This window comes from Molossus molossus, unplaced genomic scaffold (assembly GCF_014108415.1).
Source record: "Molossus molossus isolate mMolMol1 unplaced genomic scaffold, mMolMol1.p scaffold_m16_p_1, whole genome shotgun sequence".
NCBI classification, from domain to species: Eukaryota; Metazoa; Chordata; class Mammalia; order Chiroptera; family Molossidae; genus Molossus; species Molossus molossus.
The window spans coordinates 79,898,868-79,924,780 of record NW_023425344.1 but is presented as its reverse complement, the minus strand read 5'-3'; the positions used below and the strand labels follow the sequence as shown (position 1 = coordinate 79,924,780).

At 35.7% G+C, this 25,913-nt stretch overlaps 1 protein-coding gene across 1 annotated transcript in view; it reads right to left on the bottom strand.

The window, feature by feature from the left end:
- BANK1 (B cell scaffold protein with ankyrin repeats 1) overlaps positions 1-25,352 on the bottom strand; it is a 302,010-nt gene extending 276,658 nt beyond the window's left edge. Inside the window, exon 1 of the mRNA XM_036282317.1 lies at positions 24,912-25,352. Coding sequence (XP_036138210.1) covers positions 24,912-25,209 — 298 coding nt within the window. The 5' untranslated portion in view covers positions 25,210-25,352. The remainder of the gene's footprint in view (positions 1-24,911) is intronic.
- Between the last annotated feature and the right edge of the window lie 561 nt (positions 25,353-25,913).

Here is a 25,913-nt window from a genome sequence, read left to right as displayed (position 1 = left end):
TCACCTGGACAATTTTCTATTTTTCTTCAGATAGAGTGGGAGGGGTGGAGAGAGAGAGAAACATTGATGTGAGAGGGACAAATTGCCTGGTTGCCTCCTGAAAGACCCTGACCAGGGCCGGGAACAAACCACAACCGAGGTATGTGCCCTTGACCAGAATCGAACCCAAGACTTATTGGTTCGTGGGCTGATGCTCTAACCACTGAGCTAAACTGGCCAGGGCTGTTAAAATTTTGATGATGGTATCTGTTTTCTGCTGGGATCCTAATAAATACAGATATTAAAGTGGCCACAGAAAAACAGACTCCATAAGGTGGATTTCAGAATTGGTTTGTTCTCACAATGTGTAGAACACAAGCAACCCCTTGCCAAAGGGAAATAGTACACTGGCAATGTGTACATGCAGAAGCACCACAGTAACTCAAATTTGCATCAGTGATTATTTGGGACAGACTGTCAATGGAGGGGAAAGATTTAGGAGCTCAAGTGTCTATGAAATATAATTAATACCATGGCAATAGGGATTACAGGGGCAGAGGGGAGGATATCAGCTTCCCAGACTGTCTTAGAGAGCATGCATGTGTACAAGGCAAAGGTACAACTCCAGTAGCAGGCTAAACCCATCCAAGATTCTTAAACGAAAGTAGAATGACCATTTGGAAAAATGTGGAACCATAAGACTTCAGAGAAAAGATTGGGGCAGAGTTGAGGCTGAGAACTTGAAACTCCCAAATGTCCTTGGCTCTTTCTTTACGGGAGGAACCGGCACTTCCTTTAAAGCCAATCAAACCAAACCAAACCAAAATAAAGGGTGTTCAAATTTTCACTAGAGGCAATTGCCTTACCAGTGATGTCAATTTTTCTCATTATCTCTGTCAACACTCCTCACTGATTGCCTCGATCAATACCTAGAGTTAGACCTCATAACTGAAAGATATATTTAAAAGAAACTATTCATACATAGAAATTATTACAGACTTTTGCCAATATGTATTAGCATGAGTCTGAAAAGGACATATGCAATGGATTTTAAAAGCTCTTAGACCAAGAAGGACAAAACAGAACATTGAATCTGACAAAATTTATCAATATGGTTGTATTAACCCAGGATTCAGAATTTAACATTATCTCAAGTATCTGGGATGTCCTTAACAGCCTATTAAAATGAATAATTAAAGCTTGGACTACGTTGTGGACTGCAGCCAATGTGATTACAAAGTCAGCACTGCCTACAATGATGAAGAAAAGGGGTTGCGGGTAAACTTTTTCCCTAAAGGGCTAGATGATAAATACTTTAAGTTTTGCAGTCCACATAGGACATCTTCTCTTTTCCCTTCCTTCCTTCCTTCCTTCCTTCCTTCCTTCCTTCCTTCCTTCCTTCCTTCCTTCCTTCCTTCCTTCCTTCCTTCCCTCCTTCCTCTCTTTCCTCCCTCCTTACCTCCCTCTTTCCTCCTCCTCCTCTTCTTCTTCACCTCTTTAAAGTATAAAAACTATTCTTATCTCACTGTATACAAATAGGCCACCAGCTGGGTTTTTATTGACCCTGCAGGTTGTAGTTGCTGACTCTTTCTCAGAGAGTTTTGACACTCCCTTCACTAACATGAAGAAATTCAATTGTGAGAGCTCTGTGATGTCTGTAGCCAGGAGTCAATGATGAGAACTGGATCTTTGAATTGAACTTTTGATGTCAAGGGCAGATAATGAAGTCTGAATGGGTAGAGAATGAATGGCAACACAATCATTAGAGGCAATTTAAGTAATCAAAGTGTTTTTCACAGCATGGGTCTGTTTAAGGAATAGATCTAAGGAATAGATTTCAGGAATGAATTTTATGTGTAGACCATGAAGCTTCAATTTCACCTTTGTAAAGAAAACTATTTTAGTTGTGAGTGCAAACACTGACTTCAGTTACAATAGTGGGAACTCACAGCCTCCTGTGTAGTTTCAGACTCAGTCCTTTGACTAAGGGAAGGCCAAATCCCTTTGAGAAAGGATTCTTTTCCCCTGCTAAATATGCATACGGCAAATCTTCCAAGCATTCTCCAGAGACCTGCAGCTATGTGTACTGGGGAAAAAAGAATACCGATCTCTTCTAGTACTTATTAGTTACTGATCTCCACTGACACAAATTCCTGAAGATCCAAATTGTGACCATGGCACTCAGGTAAGAGTGGAAACTCATGGAAGTAATGTATAATGGTAAATCACATCTCGCCTGAGGAAAGTCTAATAACAGATTCGGTGGGCCCATGGAGATATCCTCGGGGTATTTTTTAAGCCATGAATGTATAGTGGCAATATATACACATAGGAAATGGCAGGATCTTTACAGAGAATGAGAATATTATGCTAGAAAAGAAAAAATATTAGTCTCTGGAACTGTTCAACTCCCCCCTCCCCCATCACCAAAATAGTAAAATAAACCAAATACTGGGATAATTGTAAAGATTAGTGCCACCAACAAAAATTTGAAAGATTTAATAATGGTGGTATTTCTTCACATCTCGTTTAATCATTGATTTGCTGTTATAAGACAACTGTTGATTTTCACAATATAATTAGATGTTGATATCAAAACCTCATGACCTCTTTACTGGATATGAATGGGTCTGAAAATACACTGGCACCAGTCCCAAGAGAATGGTTGCTGCATTGCAGATTCTCTCACAGTTGTCCCTGAAAAAGAATGGCAAAGGGCCCTGGCCCATTTGGTTCAGCAGTTAGAGCATCAGACAGAAAACCAAAGGGTCATAGGTCTTGGGTTTGATTCCTGGCCAAGGGCATGTACTTGGCTTGCAGGTTCTATCCCGGGCTCCGGTACAGCAGGGGGTAACCAATCAATGTGTCACCCTCACAACGACTTTCTCTCTCTCTCTCTCTCTCTCTCTCTCTCTCTCTCTCTCTCTCTTCCTCCTTCCTTCCCACTCTATCTAAAAAAATCAATGGAACAATATCTTCAGGTAAGGATTAACCAAAAAATAAAAATAAAAGGCCCAGCCTGTGTGGCTCAGTGGTTTAGCATCGACCCATGAACCAACAGGTCACCAGTTTAATTCCTGGTCAGGTCACATGCCCAGGTTGTGAGCCCAATCTCCAGTGGGGGCATGTAGGAGGCGGCCAATTGATGTTCTCTCTTATGGATGTTTCTATCTCTCCCTCTCCCTTTCTCTCTCTCAAAAATCAATAAAGAAAAAGAAATTAAAAAAAAAAAAAAAAAGAAAGAGTGGCGAAAGGAAATTTTCTCAGGTATCAAACCTTGAGCAGGACCTCTAGCTGCCCACTTTGCTTTGCAGAAAAGATCTGGGCTATGGATCTGCACTGAGAAAAAGAAGACAGTGAACTAGGATATGCTTATTTCAGAATTAAGATATATAAAATAGGTTACTAATTAAGAAAACATATCTTTGAAACATGAGCCTACAAGTTACTTTCTTCTCTGCAATGGTATCCTTAGAGTCCCTGTGTCTTAGATAAAGGCAAGTTAGATTTGAATTCATGTCTCCCTGTTTCTTTGTGAGTAACAGGGCTTGTATAACAAGCCTGTGGCCACAGTGGTGATCAACAAATGCTTGTTGAATATTTGCTAGAATTACAGTTCAGGCCCCAATAGAATCAAGGTTTGATCGTTTTTTATATGATTGTAAGAAAATTCATCTTGGAAATACCTTCCCTTGTGGCAAAGCACTTTCCACAGACATAAAGTTAATTTCAAAGAAAAACACATAATGAAACAATGTTAAGGTAGTAAAGGTAGAGATGTGGGAAGTACAAAATAGAGATATTATCTTTGAGTAATTACACCACTAGACTGAATTTACATGACTTTATGGATTTGTCAAATGCATAGACATATACACCAAAAACAAAATGTTTTACTTTATACTTAGATTGTACCTCAAAATTTATGACTATAAAATATATAAGAAATTGATAAAACTATAAAAATTTTTTAAAATATGTCTAGAGTGGCAACTCCCTAACAGAGTAACTAATTGATTTAAAATACCTATTAAATTTTATGTACCCATAATACCTAAACCTAAAAATATATGAAGTCAAAATATAGACTTAATATAAATTTATATTAATTAGTCACTAATAATTTTAGTACAGCTCTGATTTAAAAGTTGTGAATTTAAAAACATTTTTTTTTCTTTATTGATTTTAGAGAAAGAGGGAGGGAGAGGTTGAGAGAGATAGAAACATTGTTGAGAGAGAACATCAATTGACGGCCTCCTGCATGCCCCTCACTGAGGATTTGGCCCATAACTTGGGCATGTGCCCTGACTGGGTATTGAACCTGAAACCTCTTGGTGCATGGGTTGATGCTCAACAGCTGGGCTAAAAGTTGTAAATTCTTTAAAAAACTCAGTAAATGTTAGTGGGGATGAGGATTCAGGATAAGCTTGCAACCCAATCCCAATTCTTACCTATTGTTTTGTTAAGCTACCTTGGTCTATGGTTCAAGGTCTTCTGTGTTTGAGTGGGCAACTCTGCCTAATTCTGAGATTTCACATTACAAATTCGACTTTCTAACAGATATGTACCACATTAGCCAATGTGAACTTCATCAATAGTAAAGGCAACATTTTGTTTCCCCTCCATCATCCTTTGTCTTATTTCTCAGTTGCTTAACAATGTAAGCATTGAAGTGGGATATTTATTGCTTTATCCCTACCCCCATCTCCAATACAAGCCCTTCAGTTTTCTTTTACTAAAAAATGGCTTAACACATAATGGTGAATGTGACACATTTCAAAAGAACATACACTGACATTCCATCCAACAGTAGTAATATCCAAAGTGCATTCACATGCATAGTATGGCGTGTTTTATGCTGTATGGTACAATTTTAAGAAAAGTATCTGAACTCAATTTAACTCAAAAACAAAACTTTAAACTGAAGACACAAGTTAAAAAGTTGGAGAGACTTACTTAAAATCACATCAATAGTAAAGTCAGGAAGCCGGGCTTAAATTCACACCCTTTACTGCCAACACCAGTTTGCGTATCAAGCCATACTGCAGGCAGTTTTATTGAGAAAATGAAATAAAACGGCAGTCCCTTCTTTGAAGTTCCCAATGGACAAGAGCATAAAATTAGTTGATCTGATTAGAAAGAGAATAACTTCAGTTCCACTGGCAAATCTAATTGTGCTGTCCTAGTTCAAAGCAAGACAGAAGAGTGTTGGCATTTCCTAGTTACTTCGTCCTCCCTCACTTCCCATTTCTACCTTTTCTTTCCAAAGCACAAGATGTGGTATGGGGAAAAAAAATAATAATAAAAAGTACCTCTTATCAGGGCTTGAGAGCCATGACCAAACAGTATTTCCTAAATTCCTTTCATGGACTTAAAGCAGATCTAACAGTGCAAATGAATGCTTTTTAGTCTCTATTACTGTAGTGTATAAATCAAAGCTGCAATAAATACACTTCATGTCTTCAAACCCTAATGGAATCTTGCAATCTAATTACATTAGCAAGTATTTGATTATCATTTAGGCACTAATGTTGTTTTGTTATGTACAGAATATGATGTCACAATATGAGAATATAACGGGATAAAAATACACCTTTAGCAAAACTTTTTGTGGGAAGTTTATCACATATCCTACTATGAGGATGTTAAATTAGTTTAGAAATGGCTATATACTAGAAAATGTGTGCATATTGAAACAAAGAGTAGGATGAATTTCTACTCATTTGTTGAAAGTAATACCCCAAGTATGTAACTCCACCCTTCCTGATGTCTGCATCACTGCAGCCATTTTTGACCAGAAGGGAAATAGCAGACCTAACAAAGTATGTTTCTACCAGTCCCAGAGGTAACCCCAGGCCTGTTGGGGCCTATGCTCAGGGTACACTTGACTTCTGGTAGAGCTCACACAACAGCAAGTGATGAAGACTCTGTTAAGCACTTGGTAACAGCTACAATGGCCCATTGTGACTTCTTTCTCTTCTCATAATGTGGTTCAGGGCCTACTTGTGTCAGAACCACTTTGGGAGCTTGATACAATCAGAGTTTTCTGGGATTGGGGCCCAGGAAAGAATCATTCATCATGTAACTAAGTCCCTGGCTAATTCCTAAATCCACTCAAGTTTGAGATTACAGCATTGCTCCTATTTTTAGAAAATGAAGATTTTAGGCTTTCCTAATGATTTACAATGTTATTTATTAAGTAATAAATGCATGTGAATAATTCAATTGACTAAAATCATTAACTTGCTCAAAATCTGTGTTATTTTCACCCCACTGATTTTGTTTGTCATATAAGGGCCAAATTGCCTATTTCCTGACAAAGAACACAATATTGAAATTATGTATCTAAAATGCAATTCTGAATTAAACATTGTGTTTATGATGTTAGCCAAAACTATGAAAAGTGACATAAATTGTGATTTGGGGTGGGGGAGGAGTGGATTTTACAATAAAATATGTGGTTAAGTAAAAGCAATTTTGAGTATACCATTTTATGCTAACTTTTATAAAAATTGCTTTTCTACTATTACTCATTCCCATGGTCCAGGTTTACTGTTAGGTAAATAACAACCCAGAACTCAGGCACTAATTTGGTTACAAAAGCCAAAGTTAAAAACAAATTAATGTTTAATTACTTTACTCATAGCTAATATTTATCCAAGACTGAATATTAAACTCTTTTCTGAACTGAAATAATGAAGCATTTCAAAATTCCTAATGGGGCTGTTTTCATTAATAATTTGACATTTGAAAGTTTATAAGATCTATGCATAAATTTTTATAAAAATTTTTTTTTATAAAAATGTGAACTTATAGCCTGGCCGGTGTGGCTCAGTGGTTGAGCACTGATCCATGCATCAAGAGGTCACTGGTTCAATTCCCGGTCGGGGCACATGCCTAGGTTGAGGGCCCAATCCCCAGTAGGGTCATACAGGAGGCGGCCAATTGATGTTTTCTCTCATCGACATTTCTATCTCTCTTTCCCTCTCCCTTCTTCTGTCTCTAAAATTAATAAAGAAAAAAAAATTTCTTTTTAAATGTGAACTTATAGACAAAGAAATGTTAATTTAGAATATAAAGAATTGAAAAGAATTATTACAAGCATTCCTATATTTCTTCTCTACTATTAAAATGTGTAAGGATACAGCCCATCAAAAATTTAAGCTCTACACCATATAAAAGTTTTAAAGATAAAGCTATGTCAAGAATATATGAAAATGTTTTAAATGTATTCTCAATTAATTTTAGTAATCCATTTTATTTATTGAATCTGATTGCTTAATTACTTATATCCATAAACAGTATAGATAAATAGCTATCCAGATATTAAATTTTCCCATATATTGTTTTCTCTGAGTTTGTAAAAATAAGATGGTATTAGTATTTTAAAATTTTACCACTTGAATTTTAGGAATCAATAGATCTTAATGTAGTTTATAGTTGTAAGCAAAATTGAAAATCAGCAACAAATACTTAACAGAGTGAGATGATTGGTACAGTTCATTCACTGAAAATTCTTAATATTTTAAGACAGTCATATTTAACAGAAAATTATCCTTCTATGATCCTGATTCCCACACATCACTTGGATTTTTAGATCAGGTATTTTTAAATTCAATAGGATGATTTATCATAATCATCCATAAGTATCTTATTAAAAATATCTTAATATCAATTTCTTAAATATTTATATATTTTATATATTTACTTAATAACCATTTAATTATTATTGTGAAAAAATTGTTCAGATTTTAAGATATATAAAGATTATAAAGCACAATTTCTGCCCTTAAAGGGAGTTACATATTATAAAAAGAGCTTAGACTTTAAAAATTATTTTAACAAAACATCATTTATTTTAATATCTCATAAGACCTGTGGTTGAAGAAATTTCTAACCTTATTTATCCTAGGGCTAGTATGAAAGTATTACCTTAGAAATAAAGTATCAATAAATCCCGAAGTATCACAAAATGCAGAAATGAATAATGTACAAATAAAAAATATCTAAATTTTACAAAATGTCCCTGTTTGACATTAGAATATCTGAACTTATATCATTAATGAATGTTCAGACCACACTGAACATTACAAGACCATATACACAATGTGAGGTCTTCTACATATGCACACACAAGCAAAATTCAAGACAAATATTATGAGTACTTCTTTCTGAGTGGAGGACTATTATAATTTTATTCTTACATTATTCTTTCTTTTTCAAATGTTCTACAATGCACATATGTTATTACTTTTATAAGAAAATACCCTTAAATGTTATCCTATATGGTTCCATTCCTGGCAAACCAGCCTGACTCCAATAGAACTTTTATCATTAGAAGAAAATGATCTTAAAATAATTACCTACCAACGTTAAAAATGGTTTCTGTTCTCAGAGAGTAAAACAAGATGAGAGTAATAAAATTACATTAGTGACCTCTGACAAGGAATACACACCTAACTCCATTGTCTCTCAGGATATCTTTGTCCCTTAGGGCCTGGGATGGAACAGGGCTTTATGTAATAAAAGCAATAGGCATCTAGCACTAAGCTTAATGGACGTTCAGGCGAATATTTCAGCGACTATCCTCATTCCCTCATCTAAATGCTCTTCAACCTGGTTAAGTTGTTTCTTGGTTAAGATGTTGCAGTTTCTTCACCTGAAAAAAAAATATGGAGATAATGACCCCTAATTCCCAGAAATAAAATATGAAGCCTGTATGTCAGGTTAGGGCCTGACACTCAGTAGTCATTGATATATGTGGCAGTGATGATGACAATGATGATAATTATAATAAAAGCTACCCAAAATGTTGCTAGTGTCTAATGTGTATCAATAATTGCTCTGGTGAGTTACAAGCACTACATTCTTTTAATCTTGTAACAAGCCCCTGACAAATGCTCTTTTCATCCCTTTGGCATTTGTAGTGACTGAGACAGTGAGAACATACACATCTTGCCCAAGTTCACCTATCTGTACTGGTAAGAACTGTGCTGGTGGCAGTAGCCAGGAGCATTAATCACAAAGATGACTAAATTGGTGAAACCACTGAATGTGAACAAACACCAAATGTGAAAACCCCAAATAATGGAATTTGATTTTTTATTTTGCTATTAAAACAACAGTAACTCCAGAGAGATGTTCCAATAATTGATAAGTATATATCTTGCTGAGATGCCTACATAAGGGTTACATTGATATGCTCTTCGTATTTCATACCATCTTTTCTTCTTGGTTACACCCAGTGTTTTAACTAGACTGATTGTGCATGAATGTCTGATGCATAGGGACCTTTCTCTGGCATTTGTGCTATTCTTTGCCCTTGTTGAATCCACATGTGTTTCAAAATCTGTATTAATTTCTTATTGCTGCTGTAAAATATTACCATAAACTTGGCGACTTAAAATCAACATGCATTTATTATCTTATAGTTCTGGAGGAGAGAAGTCTGAAATAGATCTCACTGGGATAAAATTAAGACATTGGCAGGGATATGGTCCTTCTGGAGGCCTTCAGGAAGAATCGTCCACTTGCATTTTCCAGCTTCTAGAAGCCATCCTCAGTTCTGGGCTCACGGCCCCATTCCTCCACCTCTGAGCCGCAACAGGGGACTGAGTCCTCCTCATGCTGCCCTGTCTCTCACTCTGTCTCTCCTCCTCCCTCTTTCACTCACAAGGCCCACCTGCTTAATAATCTATGCTACTCTGACTATCTCCAAATAAACTGATGACAAGCTCAATTCTGTAGCCTTAAATCCTCCTTGCCACGGAACTAACATAGTCACAAATATGGGGATTAGGATGGAGACACCTTTGGGGAACCATTACCGTGTCTACCACAATGTCTGAACACTGCTTTCAACTGGAGTTCCTTCCCTTCCTTTCCAAAAGACTTCTGGTAGCCCTGGCCGGTTTGGCTCAGTGGTTGGAGCGTCGGCCTGCGGTCCAGAGAGACCCGGGTTCGGTTCCCGCTAAGGGCATGTGCCTTGGTTGCAGTTTGTCCCCGGCCCTGGTTGGTCGTGCGGGTGGCAGCCACTCGATGTGTCCCTTTCACGTCGATGTTTCTCTCTCTCTCTCTTCCTCTCTCTCCCTCCCACTCTATCTGTGCAAAAAATGGAAAAATGTCCTCTGGTGAGGATGAAAAATAAAATAAAATAAAATAAAAAAGACTTCTGGTAATGTTCAATATGTTTTCTGCTTCTCCTCACACAGTGTTTGTAGGATAACCCTGACTAAATGCTTCAATGATCATTGTTTAGATTTCTCATTGAATCAGAGCAAATGATACATTAGAAGAATTTTTTAAAGGTTAATTAGTAAGGGTTTGAAAGTTCTTTTGAAGATGCAAAGCATTGGGCAGCTGCAAATTATTAGCCTTGCACTCTTTATTGCAAGCATTTTACAATATATTTTAATCACATATTACAGCTTTCATGATTTTAAATACCCCATGGCCTTCATTAAAAACACTGTTTTTCTAGCATTTTATTATAGATATTTCACTTCCTGTTATTTCATTCACCTCCAAGGTCCTGGAAAGTAGCAAAATGTTCTAAATTTTTATGATTATTAGTTGGAAACTGTGGTTGTCTATTATATCTCTTGTAAAAATAATGTTTCTAAATTGATCTATTTATAGGCAACTATATCATCTTTTATGTTGCACATTTTCCTATTAAAATGAGTTTCTTTATACATGGCTACTTTATTGTTTTAAAAATAAAAATGTCCACATAGGAGCAATGCCTTTCTGATATGGGGGTATATATACATTTCTGTGAGATTGAAGTGAGTTCATTTCAGAGTCATTAGTGGGTAAGAGGCCAAGCCCCTAGAGTCCAAATTCGAGCAGATAAATTACCCTCTCTGGGCCTGAATTTCCCACTTGTCACATTTGGATAAGACCACTTATGAAATCAGTTGTTGTGACAATTAAATGAGATAAAGTATGCAGAGCATTTCCCACTGTGCTTGACACCTGTAAGCACTAAATGAAACTTTGTTTCAACCTTCTGGAAAGTGAAATGTGACTTTGGAGTCAATATTTGCATTGGGTGGGATGCAAAATCCTGGAAACACAATATAGAGTCAGAGAGGGAGAAAGGCAATCCCTTTAGAAAATGCCTCCAATTCTGATTACTGCATGGACAATGTCTCGGTATAGAGATCTTCTGACTTCATGAACTCCAACCTTATCAAGGAGAAAGTGACATGTGCGCCCAGAGCCTGTTCTTAGCTACAATGACCTCCACATTATTTTATTTCAATGCTCACCTTCTGTTTATGCAATTGATAACAATTTTTCACTTATGGTAAATGATACAAATGTTCTCTTAAACATATTATATTTAAGTTAAAAAAAATGTTACTCTAAAGAAAAATTTTTCTTAAATAAGAGGATAGGCAGTATAGCCAAAAATTGAGGAAGGTCTTATGAGAGTGACTGAAATTTGCAAAACACTGTCCCAGGGGACTGTCCTCATGACTGTCTTCTGAAATGAGCATGACTTTCTGGAACAGCAGTTACGCATCAGGAGGCACTGCCAGTACTCAGAGAAACCACTCTTAGCTGTTTCTAGTCCCAGTTAGCTAGTTCCGATGACTGAATTATTCAGATTTCTGCAAGCTGAGGGTTTTGAGTCACTGACATTGAATTACAGTGAATAGAAAAAGAAATAAAGTTATTCAGCTGTTCCTATCTGTATTTCACTTAAATATAGTCCCTGCTGGCTGGAGCCACCTTTTTGTGTATCCTTTGAACCCAGAACATGAGATCAAAAATGAATGTTTGAAGAATGAATGAAAGAAGAAAGGATAATTACTCCTGCATAAAACTATAGAGGCACTAGTCCACTCTTTCTTGATAAAATTCCTCAATCTCAAATGCCTAGAGAAAGCATTTTTAATTTCTGCAGTGTTTTTCTTCGAAGATAGGAGATATCAATTGAATTATTATTATAAGCCAATTGTTCTTCTGAATAATTAATGTGATCACCAACATACACAAAGCTTTCTGAGCATCAGAGAGGTTACATGGCTTGCAAAAAGATAAGGTCCACCAGTCACAGAACCAGGACTTGATCCTGTGCTTGTTTGACTTCAAATCCAGTGGTACCAACAAGTTTCCAATGTTATTAAAAACTAGTTAGTCTTAAATATCATATGATTTCACTTACGTGCAGAATCTAAAAAACAAAATAAAATGAATAAACAGAACAGAAACAAACTCATAGATACATAAAACAAATTGATAGTCTCCAGATAGGAGGACGGTTGAGGAGTGAGCTAGAATGTTTAAAGGGATTAAGCAGTACACATTGCCAGTTATAAAAACAGTCACGCAACGGAATGTGCAGCACAGAGAATATAGTCAATAACATTGTAATAACTATTTATTGGGCCAGATGGATACTAGACTTATTAGAGTGATAACTTTGTAAGGTATATAAATGCCTAACCACTGTGTGGTACACCAAACTAATATAATGTTGTATGTAAATGGTATTTGAAAAATAAATTTTAAAAATTAGATAAAAGTTTAAAAATATTCAGTCTTTCTTTATATTAATTAGTAATAATCTTGCATGGAGGATGACTTTTTTTTATCCAATAAGTCACTGTAGGTTTTTCTTTTATTGTTTTCTTTTGTTTTTAAACATTGTACAATAGATTTATATGAGGAGAGAGCAAAACTGAAATATTTATGAATGAGAAGTCACCAAGTGGCCATACAAATATAACTGTAAAGTACACATACCAATGTGAAATATATTAAAACTACAAAGCTGAACAAGTAAAAATACTAAGGTAAATGTAAAAAAAAAAAAAAACAACTAGACGTATAGTCGACTTTTTTCTATTTTTTTAAGTCTTTATGAGATATTTTCAGTTATGTGCATGTATTGTTTTAGAAAGAAAGAATACTAAAAATTCAATCTTCTAGACATACATGGAGGATATTAAATTTCATTTGCTTTTAGACTCCAATCACACTTTTTCTGTTTGCCCCAGAAGATATGTTAATTAGCTAAAAATTCCAAGTTATATTAAACAGTTCTAGAATCTTAGTAATAATAACTAAATTATTATTGTCATATTAAAAGTTAATTTAGTATTAAAAGTGCCTTAAAATTATCTTTGGGTAAAAAGTTCCATAAATTTATTTTCTTTATTGATTTTAGAGAGAGATAGAAACATTGATTGGCCGTCTCCTGCATGCCCCCCCAATGGGGTCCTGACCCACAACCTGGGCATGTGCCCTGGCTGGAAATCGAACCGGCAACCTCTTGGTGCATGGGTTGATGTTCGACCACTAAGCCACACCGGCCAGACAAAAGTTCCATGAATTTTTAAAATTGTTTTCATAATGAATGGAAGCCCTACGGCAAACCAAACAATTGAAAAACAAATACCACAACCAAAGAGGTTATCTAAGGGTAGATAGAGGACTCTGAGGATATTAAAAAATATGGCATTCAGAAATAGATACATCTTTATTTATTTTTTTCATAAACTTAATTGGGTACTCTAATGTCATTCTTTGTGCTAGCTAATCACCAAGCATCTACTAATGTACTTATCTCTGCTGACCAATGTCAGAGGTTACTCCTTTCTTTAAAAGAGCACCCAGTCTATTTGAGTAATAAAAGTCAATGTAATATTAATGTGGTTTTCTACATTACCTATTGAGTTAGTCAATCTCTAAGACATAAAATCCATTCTCTAGCTAAATTATTTGCCTTTGTATCAGTTTCTGTTGTTTCAAGTAGAAATATGTTTCAGCAATAATTTACTTGGGTGACTCTTACTAGCCCACACAGTGGCTTCAAACATATGTTCTTCATTGACAAACATTTCTGAAATGGAAGCAATCTGTTTATGGCCATGGAGTCCAGGTTGCTCTTAAACTTGGACTGATTTTGTGTGTGTGTGTGTGTTTTGTTTTGTTTTTATTTAAATTAATTAATTTATTTTTGTTACAGATGTTTCTCCTTTTCCCCCCACTGATTCCCCCCCTCCCCTCCCCTCCTCTCCCTCTCCCCAGCTTTGTTGTCCATGTCCGTTGTTCATGCATACATGCATATAAGTTCTATGGTTTATCTCCCCCCACCACCCCCTCTTCTGGGGATAGTCAGTCTGTACCCCACTTCCACGTCTCTGGGACTACCCCATTCCTCAGACTTGGACTGTTTTGATCAATGAAATCCCAATATGTAAACAATGTGAGGCCACTTACATAGCTTACATGACTATTGATACAGTGGCAGGTCTGCACAGTCTAAGGTGAAAACCTATAACATCACTTGCTCAGTGGAGCTGCACACATGCTATTTCAATATAAACCCACACACTACAACATATTCTTACATTAGAATTCCCTGTGCACTTTGCTAGTTCCATTTGATCCACACACTTGACTTTCCCTAACAGATCATCACTTTCTGACACCCCCACCCATGTTCTTTAGCCTAACCCATAATCAAAGCTCCCACATGATTGGATTAATCTTTATTTTATTTTATTTTTCTTTATTGATTTTAGAAGGAGGGAGAGATAGGAACATCGATGAGAGAGAACATCGATTGGCTGCCTCCTGCATGCCCCTCACTGGGGACCTGGCCCACAACCTGACTGGGAATCGAACCAGCGACCTCTTGGTGCATGGGTCGATGCTCAACCACTGAGCACACCAGCCTGGCTGATTGGATTCATCTTAAGAGAATTAAAAAGATAGGCACATTGTGTGTGACCTTCTCAACCCACCACTGCCATTTTCCCTACTCTGCTGCCCTTCAGTTTCTATTCCCGTTATAAGTCTCCTTCCCTTTCATTCATTCAAAATGTGGTCATCAGTAAAAATTCAGAACCTAATTTACACAATGCTTAATTGCATGGCAGGTGGTAGGTGGTGGAAGAGTATGATATGGGGAGATAAATGGTGATGGGGAAAAAAACAAAGAGAGAAAAAAAACACCGATGAACACACAGCTGAAGGCAGTGCTACCAATCTCTGGCAGAAAGAACCATCCTCTCAAGAACTATATGCCATTTAACAGGGATTCTGTGCAAAAGAACGTGTTTCTCTACCATTGTTGAGATAACAACACATCCCATGGTTAAATATATTTGCAAAACAATAGCTTCAAGGAAATTGAAGATGCATTGTTAGTTGCAGAATTTCTCAGACCACTGGAGTGTTCTAATATATATATTAAAACTTATTTCACCACAGGACACCTTTTTTCAAGGAACATATATACTACAGAGTACAGTCTGAGTGACATAGTACTAAAGAAATAAAGTCCTGGAAGTCTAAGTTCAAGTTTCCAGGTATTGGCCTTCAGGTAAGAGAAGTATGTCACCCTTTGTAAAGTCCCATATGGCCACTCGCTCACTTAGCAACTGCCATAATAACCACCAATTACTGGGCACCTACTGTGTATTGCTAAGTGATCTTTCATCTTCTCATGATCAGGTAGGTACAGAGAGGTCTTATAACAGTTACCTAACGTCATATAACTACTAGTAACTGATGCAGCTAGACTTCAAGTCCAAATGAGAAACCTAAGCCTAGATTTTTATACACAGGCAGATCAGAAAATTATTCTAAGGGGTAATAGAACACTTATAATATTACACATAAGCATACTTTTTAATGAACCTTCTATATTTTCATAAGGAGAAGCAGAAATGAAATGTGAGTTAATTGGTAACTTCTTAGCAAACGGACCCTAATAAAAGAAAAAGAAAAGTTGTCCCTTTTCTTCAAAGTCACAAATGATTTCAAATTACCCATAGGTTACTTAGAACTACAGTGTTCTGTTATTCTGTTAACCCTCAAAAATCTGGATGAGATCTGTATAGATTTATACCCTCTAAGGAAAAAATTGCTCAGACATAACAAACAATTCTGAATATATCATTAAAGCTTTACCTATAAAACTATATCAACTCTTTATCTATATGATGTCACTAGAAATGTCTTTATTACAAAACTTAAGAGACTCTGAGTGAACTCCACTATGATTGTTGTTGTTGTTGTTGTTGTGTGTGTGTGTGTGTGTGTGTTGTTTTGTTTTGTGGCAGGCATGGGGACATAATATACAGTAGAGCTGTGGACTAAGTTTCCTTGAAGAACAAAGAAATAAAAATTAACCTCCTTTTTATTCAGAAAAATATGATATCTAAACAGAATTAAATTCTCAAAATGGGGAAAATATTCTTTACCTATTAACTATGACCACAGCATTCTCACATCTAGTACCACGTTATCCACTTTCAAAGCAGATCACAAGTTTCATCATGTTCAATTTGTAGTGAATACCCAGAGAAACATAAAATAGAGATATTACAGTGTTTAGTATGGCAATGAGAAAAATTAAACAAGAGAACTGGAAGAACTTTTACGTGAGGCTCCCAACCCTGAGATTAATGTGTACAAGACACCAGAAGTTTAGAGAATGAACCAAGTAAACACATTCCTTCCAATAAAAGTGAAAGCTGAATACTAGTTCTGCCTGCAAGTAATAATATTTGCCATTTGCTAAATACCTGCTGTGAATGCTCCAGGCACTTTACACACACAGCTACATTTAATCACTATTATGTTCCTATGAAATAGGTGTGTTATCCATTTCCGATATTAAATGACTGAATCTTAGATAAGAGCTCTGCTCAAAGTCACACAACAAGTGAGTGATAGATCCCATATCCGAGTCAATATAGGTAAATACCTGTATCAGTATATTCAACCCACCAATGCAAACACAACTTGGAGCTTGAGATCTTTGAAAATAGGTAAGTGGTTAAAGATTAATTTTGTCTGTAATAAAAATATAAATTTTGATATGTTTTAAATTGTAAGGCTCTATGCATATCCAAGGATCTATCTTAAATTCCTTTTTTAAAGTATTACATATTTATTTTATTTTAACATCTCATATAGTTTAATACCAACTAATAGAAAATTCGATAATTTTTCTTCCCATAATTTCAATGCGGAGGTCACAGTTTCCAATGAATGATTCAAGGAACCCATTATGTAATGAAATGTTACATGGAAAGACAGTTTAAGCATAGAAAGCAATATTTTGTTACATTTGTTCACAGCATTACATCAGGAAAGTTCAACATTCCTGTGATGGTGATTTGAGTGAGTGGAAAGGTTTCAATTTTGTCATTTGATTTAAATAAACAAAGTTGCTATCTATTTCTTTTAAACTTAGGACCTTCAATACATAGAATTATCTACCCAAGTTAATCCAGTGAAAGATTTAATAGCATTTAATGTTGATTCCCCCAAATTGGTATATAAACAAAATGTAATTCCAGTGGAATAAAAGGCATCTACGTTGGCTGGTGCAGATCCCACAACCAGGAGCTGGCTCAGGAGCAGTATTCTTGGGATCTGACACAGTGTGTTCCAGGTGCCAACAGCTGGTTCAGTGCCTTCCTGATTTCCTTTGTTGTTTATGGTGATAACAGATATCCCCCCGGGGGCCAGTTAGGAAAATTGTTTTTGATGGCCCATCCTAGAAGTTGCTCCCAAGACACATTAATTATGCAACAATTAATTCTCTATATTAAGGTTTTTTCTGCTTAAAACTGCCAGGCTGCTTTCTAATAAATGCCTCTAAACAATGTTATACAATATCCCAATTATTCCACAGGAAGCAAGAGAAGTAGATAAAATAATCTAAAATGCAAGTGGAAGAATGAAGGAATAAATATCTATTAATAGCCAAGAAAAGTATGCTAAAGACGATTTCTTAGGAGAAGTTTCCTTAGTAGATACTATCTTGGGAATAAACGTGTACATCAGTGGAGGAGAATAGAGAATTCAGAATGTGAATTCCGGGATATATGAACGCTTGTTATATGACAATGGTGGTATCTCACTCAGTTCAGTGTGAAGAGTGGAGTTCACATAATAAATGCTGGCCTTATTTTTAAAAATTCAGTTGGATTTCAGTCTCATGCAATGCACAAAAATAAATTTCAGACATACTACAAGCAACTGTAAAAAATTTAAATGTCAGAAAAAAATGTAGTAAACTGTATTGGTTATGTAGGGGTTAATAAGACAGGAAATAGAAACCATAAAAGAAAAGTTAAGAATATTTGAACTAAGGAACGTTAAAATATATATAATGGCTACAAATGCCATAATCGAAATCATTTAACAAATAATAAATTTTTTAAGATGTTTGTGATGCATAAGATAAAGTTTAAATCTTCAATATGTAAAACAATCTTACAAATTATTAATACAAAAGACACAATAGAAATCTGATCAAATGATACTAAAATGCTAATTAAATTTTAATTACTATTCCATATTTTATAGTGAAATATCACTATGAAAGTACATTCTGTGGTGGGCATGAAGGGACAGGGTTTCTCTCTAACCTGCTGTAGGAATTGTGAATCACTTTAGTATTTATGAGTTATCTGACAATACATATTCAACAATAGTTCATGAGAGAAATCACATCTTTTGTGGATTTCACTGGAATTTTTTTCTAAAAGTTTAGAGCAGGGCTATCCAACAGAAATATAGTACAAATTACACATGCAAGCCCCATATATAATTTTATTATTATTATTTTTGGTAGCAAAGAGTAAAGACATTTATTCTGAATGTGAGGTTATACACGTTCAAATAACTTAAAGCTGATAAAAACATATTGTTGTTCAATTTTTAAGGCATGACTATAATGGAAGAAAATCATAAAGCAGGTAGTCATGATATCCAAAATTCTGATATACATCATATTTGATATAATTTTAATTTTTAACAGCTACATTCAACAAATAAGAAATAGATAAAATTAATTATAATGTTTCATTTAATCCAATGAATTTAATGTATTTTAACATATAATCAGTATAAAATTACTGAGAAATTTTATATTCTATTTTTTTATGCTAAGTGTTTGAAAACCAGTCTGTGTTTTATATTTACAGCACATCTCAGTTTGAGCCAGCTATACTTCAAGTGCTCATAAGCCACAAATCTAGTGGATTCAATGTTGGGTAGCACAGTATGCTATTTTTGCCCATGAGCTGACAGAAAGTATGTAAGATTTTAGTAATCCAACATCACAGAAAAATATGCATTCTACAGCCTTGTCAAGGAATACAATTTTGAGCTCACTGTCATTGTTATCAACTCTATATGAAATAACTAATATGTAACAAGAATTGTCAAAATTTACAATGTGACCATCCTGTTTGAATGTGTTCTTTGTTTTTGTTTTTTAGCTAAAATAGTGTTTACTTCAGTATTAGTTATTACATAATATAATCAAAGTAATGTGGAATCGATCCAAAAAGAGGGTAATCATTAAATCAATGATATCTATATGATGAAATATTCCATTTATTCAATTTAATAGACTAAGATGGTCATGGTATAGTTTTACAGAATAGAAATAGTTACAGGACACCTCCATTTTGTATGTGTAAATTATAAAAGACGAGGAACTCATGGACATGGACAAGAGTGTGGTGCAGGGGGGAGGTGGAGGGAGGTGGAAGAGGGCATAGAAGTAATAAATGGTGATGAAAAACATAAAATAAAATACAAATGTAGATAAAAATAAGCTCACCCCTATTCTCAGTACCCAAAAGCATCACTATTTATATTCTGAATGTGTTTTTATTAAGCAATTTCAGTATCTTGGATTCATAGAAAGAAAACATTTGGGCAGACCTAGTTAGGACTGGAGTTGTATCAAGTGGGTATGACAGAGAAAGAGATGGATGGGGGTTGAAGCATATGCAAAGGTCTGATTATAATAATGATGCACAGATTCCAATTTGGACAATAAGGAAAAGATGATCAATAGAAAGTAAAGCTAAGGAATTATTTAGCATTAAAACAAAGTTCTCATAAAAAGAAATATCTTGGTTTCTATTGATATTCACTGAGCATGAGAGCAAGTGTGAGGGAGGGAAGGGGGAGAAAAAAGGAAACAAACAGGAGGAGGCATCCAGGAACATGGAATAAAAGAAGGAGGAAAGGAAAAAATGAGACAGAATCCTTAAACATGTGAGTAAATCTGTTCCTCTGTTCCTCATAGAATTTATGGAACTTGTCTCTAAAAGTTTTCATAGGAGAAAATCCCCTCTAGTGTGATGTCATCAGCTTTTTTAAAAATATGTTTTTACTGATTTTTTTTTTTTTTTTTAGAGAGAGAGAGAGGAAGGGAGGGAGAGGTCTCCGTTCGATTCCCAGTCAGGGCACATGCCCGGGTTGTGGGTTTGATCCCCAGTAGGAGGTGTGCAAGAGGCAGCCAACCAATGCTTCTCTCCCACATCGACATTTCTCTCCCCCTCTCCCTTCCCCTCTCTCTAAAAAATCAATAAAAACATTTTTCTAAAAGTACAGTTATCTCCTGAGATTTATAAAATATATCAGTCAATTAAGTCTAAATAAAATATGACTAACCAATGTAGAAAATGTGTAAACTTTAAGGATTTTTCATGCAGTCACAAGAAATACTTTATAATTTGTCATTCCAATGACACAATTTTATAGAATCACGCCACTTTGATATGGAATGTATCTCCACATCTTTGAGATGTGGGTGTTTCTCTACCTTCTGCCTCTCCCCGCAAAAGAGACATGGTGACTTAGAAGTTACAACTTTAAAAGTTTAGAAAAGTTTTCGTAGGAAATGAAAGAGCACAATGAGTTATTCAACATCTTCATATGATTATACTGAACAATATAACATCTTGTTCAAAGTAGGTGCTAATCTTCTGATGCTCTCACTCATCAAGGTAATATGATATCCATATCATGTGAATTCAAAATAGAAGCACAATGAATAGCAGCTATTAAAAGAAGGCCAAAATTTCAAGTGGTCCTGACACTACTTTATTCATCTGAAAGGTAGACATGATACTGTGGATAAATTGGATCAAAAAGGAATGAGAATATTGATCCTAACCCAAGGATGATGGTTAGTCCTTAGCATAGATCATGATCCAAATAATGAGGCATATAGTAAACGGTGTTCCAAGTCAGGAACTGTTCTTGTACTTTTCAGTATATCTTGTAAAATAAAACACATAAAACATGAAGCAATGGGAATTACTAATATGGAAAAGTGGTACAGAGGCTTAAAAGAAAGGAAAATATGACACATAGTTAGTATTACAAAACATAACTTATTTTAATGAACTGGATACAAAGGAAATCTTATAAAAGACCACAAGGCATTGATGAATTACTTCTCATAATTACAAAGGAAAGTGGTCTTTCTGGATTATTTCAATGCGGAACACTTGGAAGCAACAAAGAAATTTCCGTCCATTGGTAAATGTCTAAGAGGCTCATTATTTTTCTCTGAGTGAAAAATGAATACAGGAGAGGTATAATTCCATACAATATCTTATATTTTCAGCACCTGGACTAATTCAATGTCTGCAGTAAAACTTAGATACTCCTCTTTATATTTTAAACAGAAAAGAATTACAAGGCCATATAACAACTTATTTTTAAATAATTTCTGGAATGTTTTTCCTTCCTGTTCTATTTTTATATCTGTCTTAAAAATTACTGTAAAATATTCTACAATATATAAAGAAAGTAATAAAATAGCAACTGTAATTTAGATAATCAGGTAACTGTCATTTAAACTCTTAAAATGTGATTTATATTTGGCTGGAGTATATTTACTTCACATTGGATTTTTTTTATCCCAGCAGTAATATTTTGGTAAAATAGATTCTCCATCATCTTATACTTTGGTGAGGTACCCCACAATTTTCTGTTTGATGCTTTATATATGTATTTTAATTGGGTTAAAACTGTGAATGGGAAAATAAAATATGTTCTCATTTTGTCCTCATAAATTTCTATTTTATTCTTTCCTGTAACTTCCCTAGTCTAATACCATTTTAATCAACCTATCCTTAGTTCTTCTCATTAGAAATTTTTTTTTTTTCTCTTCTCAGAACTATGAACCACAGTGTTTCCCCAAGGATATGGCAGTATCTACCGGAAGCCATATTCCCTAATTTTTTTGATGTGGGAGCTTGATGACTTCATTCATTTAAGTTTTCCCCTAGGTCAGCATGATCAGTTTCTCAATAAGAATTCCATATTTTAAATGTAAATGTGATACTATCAACCAATGGCCTAAAACTTCAAGTAATGATTAACATATATTAAGTAATTGCTATTTGCTGTGGTCCCTGAAAAGCACTTTACATGCATTTTTCTCTTTTAATCCTCAAAACCACTCTTTCAAATAAATGGTATTGTTATCCCTACTTTTGCTTTTTAAATGGACAAACTGAGAATTTAATGGCAGATTTTGTTATTTATCCAAGATCATAGAGTGGATAAGTAACGAAGCTGGACTGGATATGAGGCCATCTGAATCCAGAGGCTATCATAAGTGAGAATGGACACCGACAATATGTGTTCAGACAGATGTGGCAAAAAAGTTCCCTCTGCTACCCCATGTAGAACACCAAATATAATATTGTTTAAGCTTAAAATCCTGAGCAATGAAATATTATAGAATCATTTCATATTAAAGTGAAAATGCCCTAAGAAACCACCTCTCGTTAAAATCTCAGCAACATTAATCTTATCAAACTTCTGTAGCTGATCTGCAGAAAGCAAGTTTTACCAGCCTCCAGAATCAGGGTATCTACTTAGAAGGAAAAATCTAGGTTGTTGGCTAGGTTGGAAGAATGTAGTCTGAGTAAAAGGCTCCAAGTCTTCAAGAACTTCAAGACAGAAGAAAGAGACTCATCCTTACAAGCTATGTATAATAAGCATGTAGCCCACGATAAGACAGGAGAGATGATTTCTAGTTTTAAGCTAATGGTTTATTTATCTATAACAGACATCAAATAATTTAAATAAAAATGCAAAAACTATAGGGTGGGGAGTAATCTGTGCTTTAATAAATAAATAGTCTTTATTAAAGGTAACAGTTAAAATTAAATTTTTAAAATCACTAGTTTTAGAATAAAGCAAAGGAATAATTTCGCTTTTGGAGTAATTTGGATAACATCTAGTTCAACATTAATCAGAAAATAGAGTGTAAATGGAATTTTTGTCCACTGTGAATCATTTTTACATCTATTTAGTACCAGGTACCACTAAAGGACAAGCTGGATACTCAGATATCTCTGATGGCAGCATACACAGATGTCACTACAACCATCACCATACACCTAATGCTAGAAATACCTTCATAGGCATAAAACGATGTTTACCATTTTAGATTGTGTTTACCCCTTTACATTCATATTACTATACAACTTTTCTGGGGGTAGAAGATTGTTGGTAAAATGAGAAATGGATGATCTTCAAATAATTATTAATTATGAAACTCTGGGCAAATCACTTCTTGTGTCTCAGTATTCTCTTCTCTTCTCTAAAATGAAGCAGCTGTACTGATTCCTAAGCTAAAGTCTAGAATGCCGTGGAGACACCCAAAGCAGAAAGGGCGGTCACACATAAAAGCTCTCCACTTAATAAAAGGATTAATCCAAATTAGTTCTCTTGGAAGACTACTCATATCTAGGAAAGGGCCTGTGTTAATATCAAAAGACAGCTCGCTATATGAAAATTTTAATTACCTTGGTCAAATAAGGAGGTAAATAAAGCAAGTGATAAGTATCATACTGGGAAGGACCAAAGGAGATGGGGAAAATGCATGGAAGAAACAGGAATAATCAGAGTGAGAGAAAAGTTGGTTGACGTCACTCTAGCATTATTCATAATAACAAGTACCTCAAAATATCACTTAAGTATAAAGTAAAATAAAAGTCATTTTCTGGCTGATCTGCTCAATCTAGAAATTTAAAACAAATTTGTAGTCCATTACATTTAACTAAATTATTGAAATTGCAAAACAGCTAACCCACTCTATGTTCAAAAGACATAGGTGGTTATTTACAAGTGCTAGCTAGCAGAGGCTGCTCCATCAGAGCCACGGTCTTCAACGTTGACAATGTTCAGTGTTTAAAATTTAATGTATTGAGATATCATGAGCTCCAACTCCCTTCTTGTGATTTTCCATGGTCACAAATGTACTTTCCATTTTAACTGAAAATCAGCCTTTTAAATGTTATATATTAAAACATACACAAATCAAGAGAAGCAACTGAAGCCAAACTACATTACCCAAAAAATGCTAGTAAGCTATCAGAAATTCTCTTCAGCACATTCATAAAATTTCACTCAGTTTCTTGATGTATTTTTCACTATGAACATCTCTAGTAATCTTAACACCCAAGTGAAGCCTTTTAAAAAATTAGAAACTGAACATTTTTTATAATATTATAAAGTTCACAAATGCATTTGAAACACTCCAAAAAGACCTGACTACAAATGTCTTAATGTCCATTTGACCTGTAAATTCATTTATGCCATCAAAGAAGTTGACTGTTTTCCCTTTGAACAAGTAATCAAAATCTGTGGCGTGAGGTGGTTCTACAGTAGCCGGATGAGCAGGTCACAACCCATCCTCGCAATCTCCAGGCTGGATTTGGTAAAGCAGGCAGGTAAATGGACATTACAAACGGGGTTTTGCTGTAACATCTGGACAGAATTTTTAGGATTAGGCTAATCTGAAAACACCAGCAACTCTGTAAAACACGTTCCAAGGTGATTTTAGAAACTAGAGGACCCTGTCCAGGTGCTCTGGCAAGTTCCAGCTACGGGGAAGTTGGGGACACCGACAGTGGCAACCTGGCCAGAACACGGATTGCACTCCCGCCTGGTCGCGTCCATACTCCCCTGCAAAGAGGCTGGGCTGCCAGAGGGACCGACAGGCAGCGATTGGGAGAAGTGGGCGGCCCTGGTCCCCACAGTGGACTGGATGGCCCTCAGTGTCCGCGGAGCCCTAGAGCCTCGCGGGCCGCCCCCCCCTCAGCTGCCCCGAACGCGCGCCCACCCACCTGGGGGCGCTGGGCTGCCCGAGTTCTGTTCCCGGCTCCCGCTCGCCCTGCCGGGCGCTGCAGGCAGCATCGTGCGCAGAAGCCAAGGCGCCTGCAGACAGGTGCTGCCCAGCTCCGGAGTCTCTGGCCTTGAGTTTCTTCGTTCTTCCGGAGCTGGTGGTCTCTGGGCCTCTGCCCTCCGCAGGCAGCTGGGCTGAGGTCTTCGCAAAGGCAGCCCAGGGACTCGGGCTGCAGGGTCGGGCTCAGCTTTGCAGGGCACCCTAAGGAAGTGAAACTGCTCTGGGGCTTGCTCTTGCATCCCTTTTAGGCTGGTTTGGTTTCTAACACTCTGGTCCTGTTCCCTCCTCACCTGTTCTCCCAGGATATGTTTAGAGCTGTGTTACCTGTTATGTAGTTCTTATCCCATTCTAGGTCTTCCACCATACACCCCTTCCCGGCAGAAATAAGGATATCAGAAGGCAACATTTGCTGGAAAATGGCGAATAAAAGAGATAAGTATGAATATAAAAATAAAGATATAGATAAAGATGTAGATGAAGATATTGCTTTATAAAATATTTTATTTTGCCCAGAGTTTCTGCGTTAGATTCATAAATTGCAAAGTCAGAACTGGGCCTAGTACAAAATTAGATATGGATCTAAATAGTTCCTCTAAACAAGAGTGTTTTTTGTTGCTTTGTTTGCTTTAGAAAGATTTGCACTTGACCCAGATCCTTAAAATAAATTTCCCTTCTTTCAAAGATCTCTAAATTACCTTATGAAATTAAAAAATATATATGTTGAACATCAATTTAAAGATTTGGTAATAATCTGCGGTTTCAATGCCCCTGCCTCCCTTTTTAGAAAAGAAACCTGAAAGGAAGGCTTATATAGCAACCATTTAGCTCACACAGTGTCATTTTAGGAATACATAAATATCAAGTATCTAAATGTTAATTGTTTTTCACATAACTGGACTTGTTTTTATAGTTTATAACATGAAGAAAACTTGAAGAAATATGT